The sequence below is a fragment of the Osmerus eperlanus genome, chromosome 14 (genome assembly GCF_963692335.1).
Source record: "Osmerus eperlanus chromosome 14, fOsmEpe2.1, whole genome shotgun sequence".
Taxonomy (NCBI): Eukaryota; Metazoa; Chordata; class Actinopteri; order Osmeriformes; family Osmeridae; genus Osmerus; species Osmerus eperlanus.
In genome coordinates this window covers 12,722,270-12,737,027 of record NC_085031.1, presented here as the reverse complement: position 1 = coordinate 12,737,027, position 14,758 = coordinate 12,722,270, and the positions used below count along the sequence as shown (strand labels likewise).

The 14,758-nt window shown below is 49.0% G+C and overlaps 1 protein-coding gene across 1 annotated transcript in view; it reads left to right on the top strand.

The window, feature by feature from the left end:
• Window positions 1-1,580: 1,580 nt before the first annotated feature.
• The window catches only part of znf827 (zinc finger protein 827), a 52,570-nt gene continuing 39,392 nt past the window's right edge, over window positions 1,581-14,758 (top strand). Inside the window, exon 1 of the mRNA XM_062477552.1 lies at window positions 1,581-2,032. Within this exon, the coding sequence (XP_062333536.1) occupies window positions 1,990-2,032 (43 nt within the window). The 5' untranslated portion in view covers window positions 1,581-1,989. The remainder of the gene's footprint in view (window positions 2,033-14,758) is intronic.

Sequence of the window (14,758 nt, the reverse complement as noted above, 5' to 3'; positions counted from 1 at the left end):
AGAAGATATTTTTCACTGTGATTTCAGATGTTGTTCTTTAACATAGACAGAGAACATGAATACACACACACACCACCCGAATATGTGTTTTGATGATTTAAAAAATGTCTGCTCCTTTTTGTCATGACAATTGTTCAAAGCTAATTCCTGAGACGTCCGTGTGACTTGAGTAAATGATCCTTTATACACTAACAGGCTTCTAGGCATCCATCACATAGCTTGAGATTGTCCAGCCTCTCTTTGGACTTCCTGTCAACCACTGTGGATTCTAATCATGTTGTTCTGTGTCCTAATTAGCAGGATGCAAAGCACAGTCTTTGTCACCTGTGGACAGCCAAGAGGGCTAATTTGGGCTTTTGCTAATTGCCACGGTAACGAGCCTCCTGCGCCTCCGTCGGGGTGGGTGGGTGGCAGAGATGGCAGGAGGAGGACAGAGGGAGGGATGGAGGGATGAAGACACAGCTCTCCTCACACGCGTCCGAGGTGTGAAAGTATGCGCCGGGCCAAGAGCACAGAGCCTGGAGGAGTACAGCAGGGAGTGAAACACAGGCTGCGATGTGAAAAAGTCCAAACGCCTAGCTGAGAGAGGAGAGGAAAACGCCACTCTGGTGCCAATTCAGGATCCCACTCTTGTGGCATCACATACTTATGACCTTATGTGGGTACAAAGTGTATTCGTTTTGAGCTGTAAAGTGTTTTTTGAGTTGTGTTTGTACATGTACATGACGAGGCAAGTGCCTCTCTCTCTCTCTCTCTGTGTGTGTGTGTGTGTGTCTGTCTGTGTGTGTGTGGCAGGGGTCAGCCCAAATGCAACAAGAGAACCGTAGTCAACAAAGCTTTATTTACAAGCAAATTACATGAAATGTGTTGATGCTAATTTGTTAGCTGTGCAAGGTTCTTATTGTCTGTACATTGTAAGGCTGGTAATGTTCCTGGGTGAACACACCCCAGTAGTTGATCTGTGAGTTATTACAAGTCATAAATCAAGTAGCCTAATAACTATGAAATAGTGATGCGTTAGAGTAGCAGTCTGACTCATTAATAGTTGCTTTCAAAACATTTTATAATTTCTCCATGAAGAAGATTAGACGTAACTGGACCCAGTAATGAATATGGAAACCATGAAATGATATCTGTGTAAACTTAAAATAGTAAAGGAATGCTACAAAATGCAAAGCAAAGAATAATAATTATAATTATTATATAATTGTATTATTGTCACTTATAAAGTACGATTGTTGGAACTGCAAAAATTGAGATTCAAGACAAATCGAAATTTAACACAAAATACTTTCATTAATTAATTATCAATCTCATTACAATTTCATTTTTTATGCATTCGATTTATTGTTAAATCTGAACGAGAAATATGATCGTAAAAAAATTGCAATACGTAGCAAAAATACCAATTGAAAATAAACTACACCCAGATTCATATTTACTTTCTTGTTTTCAAATATGTTTTATGTTTGCTGGACAGCAATACAGCCTGGAAGCTTAGGGGCACCTTGTGCGATTCTACGCTGCTCTCGCGGGCGAGCTCCTCTGAGAGAGAGAGAGAGAGAGAGAGAGAGAGAGAGAGAGAGAGAGAGAGAGAGAGAGAGAGAGAGAGAGAGAGAGAGAGAGAGAGAGAGAGAGAGAGAGAGAGAGAGAGTGTCTGTGCGCGAGTGTGTAGAGTGTGCGCGAGAGTGTGTGTGTGCGAGTGTGTGTGTCTGCTCTGCTGTTGCTGCCCTTTGATCCCTGCATTAGTGTTAGTTAGGGGCTCGGAGACACACACTTACACCGAGAGCAGCCATAGTCAAGACACGGCAACAACAACAGCACCTCCTCCGCCTGTGTTCCCATTCCCAACAATACACTTTAAACCGAGGACAAGCCAGGTGCACGACCAAGTCCCTGCCATCACTCGCGCCTACAATCTCAATGGGAAAAAACCTTTTTTCTTCTTATCCCTAAAACAACGAGGAGAATGTGATATAAAGGGGGAAAATGCCAAGGAGGAAGCAGGAGCAACCCAAGCGCCTGCCTTCACGTAAGTCGTTTGCCGTATTTCTGCTATTTTAATGGCTCTCCGTGTGTTTTGCGCAGTAGTTTAGGGTTAAAGAGGTGAAACAGACAAAGACACGGCGTAGGTTATTTCTCCTTTTTTAGGTCTGAGCAAGGCAGCCATGTTGTTGGCGATGAGTAACGTTAGCTAGCCAGCGAGTGAAAAGCGGTACGTGGCTTTATTAGAGTATAATCGATAAAGGTCCCGTTCCCCTAAAGGTTGCGGTCAGTTAGCTTGTGTATCGGTTGTATGTGCTATTATGGCCGAGCGTTTTGGTTTATCTGTCCGTGCGAGCTACTCTCTTTCGGGGGAGAAAGGGGAGGATCTGAGAATCTGGCCGCAATAAAATGAAGGGTCAGTCGGATCAGACAAGCCAGACTCAGGCTACCATGCCCTACTGTTCCTAGCAATAGCGCGATTTAGCAAAGATCGGTAACTTCAAATTTATTGGTAATATAAATGTCTAACTTTCTTTACCGCGGCTCATAACGTTAGTGTGTGTCGCTCGCAGACTTCTCGCGCTGTTGTACGTCGAATTCTTTGAAAGTATGGTGAGAATATTTAAGCAGAGGTATTCTTCTACCACCCCTCCCTGTTACGAGGGTTGTCTGCATGCGGGGCTATGTCAAAGCCATGGTCGGTCACCTGAAGTTCAGGGTTTTTTCCTTCCCTTTGCAGCCATTCATTGCAGACAGACTACGATCAATACCGCGGGTAGAGACGGTAAATTGCTAGAGCCTATTCCAATTTTTTTGTCGCGAGACGTGTCAACGCAACCAAATGTCTAAACAAGGAATGAAATGTATCTTTGACTTTAATCGAATACATTTTAGTTTTTTTGACCCTGCGTTGCTTTGGTGTTAAGATTGTGCTTTTATCAGTCCACTGGCTAATGAAAAGCTGCAATTACACACTCTGTCCGCTAGAGGATTACTAACAGGCAGACTGATCTAAGGAATTGGCCAAGTGAGGCAATGTTGCCATTGAAGTGCTTTGCTCTGAAGACATGCATAAGAACACCACTTAATGAGTCATATTTGGTATGCAAATGCAATGAATAATTGAGTGATTAATCCCATAAATCAACGATGTTTTAATGAATTTACCTTAATGACAGGGTGTCATCTTCATCTCTCAAATGTCAAACAATGCCAACTGTTCAGCATACCCTCCAAAGGACATTTTGCAAAGCTCAATAGCTTATTTTATTTAATTAAAATGCAGTTATCAGCTCTAAGTTAACATCAGTAGCCAATAACTATCCTATGTCTTCCCAGCACAAATAATACAGACCCACAAACATACACATAACCCCAGCATCTCAAAACATCCAAAAATAAGTTTGCTTTTCATCATCATCCACCAATATGGCGCTCAGGTGTCAGGTGACCCAGAGTTGAACTTGGGGAAATTGCAGAGGTTGGCTGGGAGGCGTGGAGGTGGAGGCTGAGTGAGAGAGCACCGAGGAGGAGGAGAGAGGGAGAGAGAGAGAGATATTTGGACAGTAAGCCCACACTCTCATGTTAGTGACGGAGAATGTACGCCACTGGATTGGACGGCATGGCACGGGGTCATGCTCCATATTGACACGCGCACACACACGCAGAATTATATTAGCTTAAATATTAGATAGGATATGGAAATGTTTTCTGAACATGATCAAATAGAACACATTTACGGTGTAAACGAACAGTGAGAAGTGTGTTCTACTTTGTTAGTTAGACATGGTGCTAATCCATTCGGCTGCACCTCTTATAGTGTGCGGCAGAAGAAGCCTTTTATTTCGGAAGGTGTGCCAAATACCCCGTCCCCCACTCCTCTATCCCAGACTTGTCACAACACAATGCATTTGTCAGAGGATTCTCTCTGCTTCTCTTTCCTTTTTTTCCCTTCCCCTTTCGGATCCTCCCACTCTGTAATGGAAGTGTCACCTCAGCTCATTGGCTGTCAGTCCTGTTTGCTTTCATTATTCCGACAACAACACCTATTGGTCGTGCGCCGTGCGGCAGGCACGGTATTGGAACGGCAAATCTCTTCATCGGGGCCCGCCTGCAGTGAAGGGGGGGCCGACTGAAATGCTGGGCGTTTGAGCCAAAGGTGCTTCGTCTTATCCCCAGACCCACATAGTTATTTGGGCTGCGTACTCTGGGAGCATGGCGTCAAGCTGCGTTGACTCTGTTGCATGGCATCTGAGAGGAGGACAACACACATGCGTGCCCGCACACACACACACGTCAACACAAGCTGCCAGTGGAGGTCACAGTACAGTACAGCGCTCTCACTTTGACAAGTAAACATGACCTTTGGTGCCACGATGAAAACTGCCATTCTTTATGACCTTGGTGGGTGCGTGATTGTTTGTGTAATTCTATTGGCCTATTACTTACTGTAAATACACACTCTAAAACGTATCTGCCTATAAGCCAAGGCTTGGGTGTACAGCTTTTCAGGTTGCCAAACTTGAATAAAAGTCCAAATTTTCAGGAAAGCCTTTTATTAATAAAACAAAAAAAAAATAGCAACAGATTAATCATCTTTGATAATCACAGGTCATAATTATGTCTCCTAATTCCACTGAAAGCTTTTTCAAGTGATGGTCACTTCCTCCTCACCCACTCAGATACACCTTGGCCTAATTCATAGAACAGAAATGGTAACCTATAAATACATGCAAGAGAGAGAGAGAGAGAGAGGGAGAAAGAAAGGGAGTGCGAGAGCGAGACCATATCATGAAGGGCAAAACCTTGAGGGCAGGGAGAGGGTAGACATTTTCTCCCTTCCTCTCCCCTCCCTCTCCTGTTTCTCAGGTTATCTGCATTTGAAATGGAGGGATTTGATTTGAGCCCTGTGCTCCTCCTTACCGGCCAATGGCCAGGCTGCATCTGGGTGGCTTCGTACCTTAGCGTAATGGCAGGTCACTGGCTCCTTTCCACTCGCTATGATTATAATGACCTTGGCAGGGCCAGGGCTTGAAAACATTGGATTAAGGGGAAAGGAAAACGAGGGGAGGTTTCCATTTCGTTCTTGGCATCAAATTTGTGGGGAATTTCAGCCAAGAATCCCCCCACCCACCACCAACACCGCAGCCATTGCTCCCCCTCCCCCACACCTGCCCCCCCCCCCCTCCCCAGTTTGATGGGGCTCAAGCTCTCTCCCAGTGCTGGCCCCAACGTAGCCCAAGCGAATAATTATACACAGGCATTCACTTAGAAAAGAATTAAAGGCCAGGAGAGAGGTGGCGGATCGTCCTTTTTGCTCGGCGCGTCGCAGGACCGACAGGGACCTGTGCTCAGTGGCTGCCTCTTCTCAGCAGGCACAACCAGCCAGAGCCCCAGCTCTTCTCCTCTCCCTCTGTAAATACATGCATTTTGTTGTCAATAAAAGAAAGTTGAAAGCTATCGGGCCGGGTTCCATGGACGTGGCCCTGCCTCTTAGTCCCCGACGAGCTTGTAGCTTGCCCGGCATTCGCCACTGCAAACGGGTGGGCGAGTCCTGCAGGTGTTGTCAAGTTTCCAATTGTTGTCTGAGCATTTGTTTTTGCTGAGGTTTATGTGGTTATTTATTTATTTAGAGGGGTGACAGTTGACGCTTGAGAATAATTGTGCCGGTTGTTTGTTAGCGTGTGTTTGTGCGTGACAATAATTAGCTCAGGTTTGGGCACACTTCCCTCTAGCCTCAAATTCATCGAAGTCGATAAAGCAGGTAATTTGAGCTCGGATTTGCTTGCGCCAACGAGTAGAACCCGCAAACGCGTATGTAAATCTCCTGAGCTAATTATTTTGTGATGCCTACCGTAATGCTTATTCACTTAATTTGAGAGGTTGTCTTGACAAAGAACGGAATGTGCTTCTTCCCTCCCTAGTGTTTACAAGGCGCTCACCCTGTTGGCCAGTAGAAAACATCCTTGCTGTAATTCACGGTGACCCAATTAACCCAGGTTGACCGAAATCATCCACCACTGGAGGTCCAGAAATGCCAAAAACCAAAACAGAACCCACTCTTTTACATCACCTGCCCAGGTTTCAACCCCCCTGCCTCTCCCTCCTTCCACATCTATCTCAGGGCGGAATGGACGGTCCTCAGCCTTCGGTAACGATTTTTCCCTATGTTGACAAGTCACAACATGGAGATCTACAGCACGGAGAGCAGCCCTTTGGCTATAGCGATCTCCCCCCCCCCCACACACCCTACCCCCTTGCACGGAGTAATAGCAATCTCACAGGAGTAGCAGGGCTTTCAGCTGGCAGCAGTTCATAAGGAACAGCTCGTCGGTGCAGCTGGGAAAGACGGCGAGAGAGAAAGGGAGAGAGCTGGTGGTGTTGGAGAAGGAGGGAGGGAGGGAGGGAGGGGAAAGAAGAGGAGGGGAAGGCTGTTAAGAGCTCTGGGCGCTTTTCTCTGTTGTACCACACAAGTGCATCCAGACCCTGCAGGACAGGCCTTTAACAGGCATGAGGGATTGAGGGATGTAGAGAGAAAGAGCGAGGGAGAGTTGAGGAGGGAGATTTGAGGAGGGAGAGTTGAGGAGGTGGAGGGCTGGGAAGCTGGAGTCGGCCAGTAGTGCCAGACAAACGCTTTTAAACAGGGATGTGATTTATTGTTGGGTCTCACTCCCTTTCTTTCTTTCTTTCTTTCTTTTTCTCTCTCTCTCTCTCTCTCTCTCTCTCTCTCTCTCTCTCTCTCTCTCTCTCTCTCTCTCTCTCTCTCTCTCTCTCTCTCTCTCTCTCTCTCTCTCTCTCTCTCTCTCTCTCTCACCCTCCCCACTGTCTCTCTCTCTCTCTCTTATATTTCACTACTTAAAAAAGAGATGGCAATTACAGAGAAATTACATAGCACAGAATGAAAGCTTTCCTTCAATTGTCTCTGAGAAGAAAGTTCCTGTGGCCCATAGGCTGGTGAAATTTCAGAGCACGTGGAACATGTCTAACTGGTGCATGAAATCAGGCCCGGATTATAATTTTTTTGCCTAGGTTAGCATACACACTTTCTTTTTCCTTGTCTGAGTCAGTTGTCTCATTTGAATGACCTTGCCAACTCTGTAGATCACCTCCTGGTTCTGGTTTCATCCATACGGCCCACTAGCGCCAGTCCCTGAAGCTCGTGGTTTAAGCTAAATGCTAAAAGAATGTATCCCTATCGTCATAATGTATGTTACCGCGGGAGTGGGGGCTTGAAATGGCTTGCAGCCAACACGCAGATCTTTGTCACCCTCTCCAACTGCACTCTGCACGGCGCAGTGCTTGGAGATGACCTCACTTCCTGTGTGGGTGGAAGAGGGCAGGCACGGCCCCAGTACACACATGCGTTCTTATCACGCACACACACAAACACACAAGCTCATCCACACTGCCTGGCTCTTGTTAGCCTTTAGCACGCTAGCCGGGCAAACTGCTCGCCTCTCTATTGGTGTGCTGGTTTCCACATTGCCCGGAGAGACGGACGAGAGCAGAGCATTGGGGAGCGTGTTTGGCTTGGTCCTGACCAGCAGCTGTGTGTCTGCCCTCTGTTTGCTTTTTCTTTTCTTGAATGACACAAGGACTGTTTTATAGCGCAGGGGATGGGAGATTAAAAGTGCTAGGAAGGAGGTGTGTCTGTGTGTGTGTCTGTGTGTGTGTGTGGGGGGGGAGGGGGGGTTCTCAGACAGAATAGTGGGACCTTAAGGTATTGACAGCTCTCAAGGGAAACAATATATCATCCCTAAAGCGAGTGAGAGAGGGACCGAGACCGAGGGAGGAAGCGTTTGGCTGCTTGACAAAAATCTCTGGGAGAAGTTAAAACCACTGACGTGAAGTCATCTTCTTGAAAGCCATTGTCAGCGCAGAGTGTAAGGTTATTTACGATGTGTAAAAGGGGGAAAAAAATAACGAAAAAACAGGTAAGTGAAGGATATTAATTCTACCGGTAGACTACAGGACAAACACCTCACCATCGCAAACCATGCAGATGATTTTAGAGCATCCACAAGTATAGACTTTTATTCTGGAGGGGAAAAAGTTGGTGGGGGGCTCCTGTAGCCCAAACAAGGGCGTTGGGTCATTGGGGTTTGTCCTGGTGGCCATAATGGGATTAGAGCATGGCTGGACATTGTGTCCTCAAGAGCTGCCCCCAGGAAAGCCAGACTGGAAGAAGGCTTTTCATGTAAAAGGTGGCTTCAAAAGAGCCTTCAGCAAAGTTGCCTCTAATGTCAAAGCTAGCTTGTTTGATACTGGACAGAATGGGAGTGGGATGGTAGTGATTGGCTGGCTGTCTTACCCGAGCTGTGTTCTGAATGGAGGGGCCATGTTGGTTCCGATTGGCATGCTATATTAATCCCCCCCCACACACACACACACACACACCACGGGGGAGTGGTCAGTGGCAGATGTATTTGCACTTCCTCCAGAAGGTTTTCTAGATTAGCGCAAATCCTCCCTGAAAAAACGTTTAAAAACCTCATTTGGCACGCACAGTCAGACGCGGCGCTTGTTTGCCGGCCAGGGGCAGTCATCCCTCCCTCTCCTCTTCCTCGCTGTCCATTTCTCTCTTCCTCCATCTCTCATCAAACGCTCAGTCTATTTAGATTGGGTCGGCTCGTTTATTCCTCTGGAAGCGTTTTGGTGATTTTGCATGTAGCCGTTGTCTCCCTCCTCCCATCGCAGGGGGTTTGACCTGAACCAACCTGGCAACCGGTGATGAGGTCTTCCTGAGCACAGCCGGTCAGTCTGACAGACACCTCTCCACCCACCCGTGGCTTTAAGTGATGGTTGTCATAGCAATCATTATGCCACCGAGCCGACTCGGGGGGGGGGGGGGGGGGGGGGGTGAGTGGCGGCTTTCAGCGCACCAGCTCCGGATCACAGCCTGGTTTTGATAGAACAGAGAAGAGGGCGATGCACAGGGCTGTACCACACTGGGAAAACAAGCCCATACGTCTCCCCCGCCCCCACCCCTCTCCCCTTCCTGCCCGTCTGTCCCTCTGATCCATGCAGTCTGGAGTCACGGGTCGGGTCTGAAACGAATCCTCGTCTGAGGAGCGTGTTCCCTTTTACCTTGAGGGAGTAGGTGAGGTGTGTGTGTATGAGAGCGGAGGGGGGCGGTACTGGTGCAGAAGAGGGGCAGATGAACAATGCTTCTCCTTCCCAGCGGCTGCCCTGGCCAGCATTTAACATGGAGATTGGAAACGGAATAAGAGCTCTTTTCTACCCCCACACCCCTGTCCTCCTGGACCAGCATGTAAATGAGGTTAGCATTTCCTGCTGTGCCGCTGTGACTATTTCTCTCTCTCTCTCATATTCTCTCTCTCCCTCTCTCTCTCGCTTTCTCTCTCATATTCTTTCTATAATAGCTGCCACCCCCCCCCCCACCCCACACCTCCCCCTATGGAAAGGGACCAGGACCGATCCTGATTAGTGTCCCTTTCCTGAGTGACAAGCTCCAATCCAAGCAGGCATTGCCTTGGGCACCTCTGCCAAACTGCTGTCGATCCAATACCCACTGTTAAAAAAAAGCCATCTTTTTTTTTTCTCACTCTCTCTGTAGCTCTTCCCTGCTCGCTCTCTCTCTGACACACACGCAAATTCTCGCAGAGTCTCTCACACTCTATTTCACTGTTCGTCCTCTCTCACACTCCCACTTATATACACACTCTCTCCATTTCACTGTCTGCTCCCATACCTCCTCTTTTCCCTTCCCTTGCTCCCTCCACACACACACACACACACACACACACACCTCCCCCTGCCTCTCTCTCCATGGGTGACTGGCTTGTCTAGTGTGTCAGTGTGTGTCCCTCTGCCAGTCGTACAGGGTGAGGGTGATTTACTGTGGCTGGACCGCTCCTTGTCTCATACAGTAGGACCCACACCGCTTTCTGTACTACAGATACTCTTACACACGCGCGCACACACACACACACACTTCCCTCTGCCTCCCTCCCTTGTGAGTGGGCAGCCTTCTCATCTATCCAGATGCTGGGGACATGGGTGACGTTTACGTCACCACACCTCCACAAGCCCACCCTGAGGTGTCTGCTCAGCTGCCAGCTCCTTGGTATTCATGCCGGCTTTACCGTGGCTTTGTTAGGGGCCGACTGTACCGTGGCCTTGTTAGGGGCTCACAGCTAATCGTGGCTACCTACAGAACAGATCAGTGTGTGTGTGTCAGTAGATGGTGGGGCAGTGGACTACATGGACTGGGTGGCCAATGGAAGATGCTCAGGAAACTCTTTATTTACATCTTTTTTTTTTTTTTTGCAGGGACATGACTGTAATAAAGGCATTAGTAAGTTCATTAGTAAGTCTTATTTGTCTGCCAACCTTGTCAGAACAGAATTCAGAGGCATGGCTGGCAAAATAGTTTTAGACACAAGAAAATTGCTTTGGTTGAGGTATGATGATATTCTTTCACTTATTGTTCTCTCTCAGTATTTTCTATAGCATTTCATTGACCCATTACTCTTCGCCACCACAAAGATAAGGCGTTTTCCTTTTCTTTTTCGTCAGACAGACTTTCTCATTCTGACGGAAGATGTAAAATATCATTGGAGATCTATCAAGTAGCCCAAGCTCTCTCATTGGCTCTCTCTCGGTTCCTGTTTATTTTTCTTCACCTTGGAGATGTTGAACCCAAACTCCAAATCGTAAATTCGGAGTACGCTTTAGACTAATGACAATCGCAGCCATGAGTGTGTGTGTGTGTGTTGACCGTGTCTTCAGCGGGTCTCCAAACAGCGTTTAGGTTCCTGGCTCCCTCTCACCACGTAGCTCTGATGACACATCAGAGATTACGGCCACGGTCTCTTCTTTTATTTAGCTTCTTTTTTTTTTCCTTGTTTTTTTTTTTTTTTTTACGTAAAATGCTATAAATGGAAGGGAAAAATAAACCAAGGGTGAGTCAGGGCGCTCCATCTGCGATGAGGAATTTCAGCGGAGGTCCCGGGGCCCCGGGCCGTCTCATTCTCTTCCAAGAACACTTCTCCATCCTGCCTCACCTCTGGCACACCGCCTGACTACTACGTACCCACAAACCCCCTTGGCGGGCCAGGGCCCAAAATACGCTGATGGTAATATCATGCGCTGGGCCTTCGCCTCGCTAAGACACAACCGCCCGTTATGCATATATACTTATGCATATATACTTATGCATATGTGTTTATATAAATAGCTGCCCTCCCTGCCTCTGTATCCTACCCTGGTCCATGCTGAGTGTGGTCTCGCTTGTGCCTGTGTAAGACAGATGGGGGAGGGGAAAAGCCTCCTTGCCAGCTTGCCCTGTAGGTTATCTATCTATGCCATAGCAGGTTTGGCTGGTGGTGGGGCTAAGTGGCGATGCCAGTGGTCAGTGTATCACCTGGAGTGATGCGAGTAGAGTAGAGTACGGTAGAGTAGATGCAGGTATGGGGTCAGTTTGATGGTGTTATCTGAAGTGGCTTAATGAATGTGGACAGATCCTAGATCTGCCCACAGTGGGGAACTGGAGGTGCATTTGCATGATCCCACCTCAGGGAATATTCATGTTTGTGACACATCCATGATTGATGAACCAGGTCTATATCAAGTGCGCCCAAAGGGTTCAACGGTGTCCACTTTAAGTGCCAACATTAAGGCCAGCACTACGATGGAGGTCTGGAAAAACTGTGGTAATCGTATTTCCCATGGTCAAGGTTTCCAACTGATTTCAAGTGGAGGCCTGTGTTAGTGTGTGAACGTAGGGTGCTAAAAGCTCTGTGGTAGTTAAGTGCTATATTTTTAAACCGGCAAATGCCCGGTGTTCCTATACTGTAAAGGTCCGCGACCCCTTTTTAAACAGGCCCACGCACCCCCGCGCTCAGATCAGCGTGAGGCGTCGAGGGCCGCGTCTCCCAGCCCGTCTACCTTTCAGTCTCTGATCTGAGACCTGCCTCGGACACAACCAGGATCGACCAGGTCCACACACCCTCGCAGAAATCCATAAAGGCACAACACGGACCAAATCGCCAAAGAAATTACAGCACACACTGTGACTGTAGTCCACTTGGATGTACAGTGAAACCAGGCGCCATTTCTCTTTTTTTTCTTCACCCTCTTCCATCCCAAAAAATAAGACAGGCGAACCATGCACTTAACAGATTGATGTCCCATACAGCCAAGCAAAGGGGGTCAGAATTTACGACCGCCAGTCCAGTCACATGCAGCTGGTTATGTTTAAGGAGGACTGCGAGTGTCTCTCTCTCTTTCTTCTTGTTCTTGTTCTTCTCGAGTCGTATTCCTCCACGACAGATGGAAAAAAGAGAGCGGAAAGAACAGAGAGGAGGAGGAGGAGGCACAGAGCAAAGCGAGGGATGGGGAGAGAGGGGCGGGGGGAAGGAAAGGCTTCCAAAAAAAAAAAAAAAAGAGGGAGAGAGATCCTGGATCCAAGACATCCCAATTAACAGAATTACCTTTCTCCTCGGAGAGCGCTGTTAGTCATTTGCGAGGACGCGAGGCCTCCGCTGGAGCGTCGCTCCCACCATATTGTCCGGCGTGCGCTAATAAGGCAGCCCTGACCGGCGGGCGCGCTCATTAGCATAGCCCGCGGCCGTGGCAACCCCCGGTAGGGCGCAGCCGGACACTTAATTACCGTCGCGGCGCCTTCTCTGGGAAAAAACTCCCCCCCCCTATTAGTTCAGACCCTCCTTATCCCCTCCTTCCCACCCCCAGACACACACACACACACACAGCCCCCTACGTCCTGGTCACCAGCTCCCCACCTGAGTCCATGTTGTGTTGTTTCTGTACCCACAGTAATGGCAGGTTAACTTTTTATTGGTATTTTTCCCTGCGCTCCCTTCCTCCCCTTTCTCACTGTCTCTCTCCCTCCCTCCCCTCTCGCTCTGTCCCATTCCCCCTTCCTCCCTGTCACTCTGTTGCACTAAAGCTATGGCCGTGACTCCCCTCTTGGCATGGACGCGCTGTATCGATGCCTCCATCCGCCCTTAATCGGCTAATGGCCTCTGCTCTGCTTAGCTGAAGTAGCCTCCCCTTCTTCTTAACCCCCTGTGTCCCCTCCTCCCCCGCCCCGCCCTCGCCTCCATCCTCCTACCCTGGTCAGGTCCCGAGGTCAGGGAGGTCGATTCTTTTACGCCCGGCTAAGTCACAGAATAGCTGCTGTGTGTGTGTGTGTGTTGGAAGGCAGCCTCACGCAAGTCATGTGGGTGACCTGCGGACCAACCCCTCTCTCTCCCCCGCCTCCCCCCTGTCGTCCCCGCAACCCTCCTCACTCCCCCCTCCTCTCTCCCCTAGCGAAGGATCATTGTGTCTGACAAGGCTGGCAGAAATCTGCTTGACTTCTGTCTGGCCCGGCGACAGACACACAATCCCACACAGACAATCCCACACACACACAGACAATCCCACACACACACACACACACACACACACACACACACACACTCTGCTTCCCCCTTAGGACAAAGGGACGGTTACACAGGCACAGCCAAAATAACCCTGCCATGTTCACAAACGGAGAATGTTGTTGACATGCAGCGCGTCTCTGTCGCTGTGATGGACACGCCGTTGTGGAGCCCTGTAGAACGAGCCCACCCCCCCCCCCACCCCTCACACACACATTCCCCAAGCCCCTCCCAGTGATGGGCATGATGCTTCCTGTCTCCCAAAAAAGCCGTATCCACACACTTGCCCCATTAGCACGGTTTGATCCATCCTTATTTTTGCTGAACAGGGATGGAGCCCAGTCACGTGAAGCAGTGCTGTGCTGGTTGACATCCTCAGAAGTGAACCAGGAAGCGGTGCAGCACAGTAGCCCTGTGTTTGGCCTGGCCTAAGGCAGATCTCTTTCTCGCTCGTTCCCCCTCTATCACACACACTCTCACTGTCTTTACACACACACACTTTCTTGTTCTCCCTGTTTCTCTCTCTCTCTCTCTGTCTCTGTCTCTGTGCGTGTGTGTGTGTGTGGGGGGGGGGGGGGGGGGGGGAGACAAAAGCCCCTGCAGTCCAAGCCTGATCCGCTACCTTGGGGAAACATCACCCGGGTGGTCCGCCCATGGCCCGCAAATCCGCAGGAGCGTCGGGCCTCAACGGGCAGAAGAGCAGCAGCAGCGTTTTGCCCCTCCCCCCCTCCCCTCTGGCCCCTGCCGTACAGTAGCTCTTTGCCTCCCTCGAGCTTTAGCGTTGAACCCAGGAAGCAGAGAGTTAATCTTCAGAAGGCGAGACCTTGGGTCAGCAATCTAGCCATTTCACACTAACAACATTACAGCCATTAGGGCTCCAACCGCTTTCCCCAGTGTCACATGGAAGAGGGTCACCCCCTCTCAGGTGACTAAAAGCTTTGAGGAGCACGGAAAAGCTGTTTGTTAGAAGGATACACACACACACACACACACACACATAGACATTCTTATGGCTTAACCTGAGAAAGGTTAGACACACACACACACATAGGTAAATGCACTCAAACAAATCTCTTCCACACGTGTAAGGATGCAGGGAAGCTGTATGTATGCAGTTCTGTAGAATCACTCTTGTTTTTCAGCCGTTGGCTTTTGTGTGTAGGCCAAAGTGTCTACTTGTGTATGTTGGATAGATTAAGATGAAATGTGTTTGTGTGTGTGTGTGTGTGTGGCCTGTGCATGGAGTCCCGAGCTGGCCGCAGTTACGGTGAGTTCTGTGGACAGCGGTCAGCGACGTCAACCAGATGTGAGTCGACTCTAATGATCCAGACAGGTCGCAGGGCTGGGGTTGCCCCAGCAACAGCCCA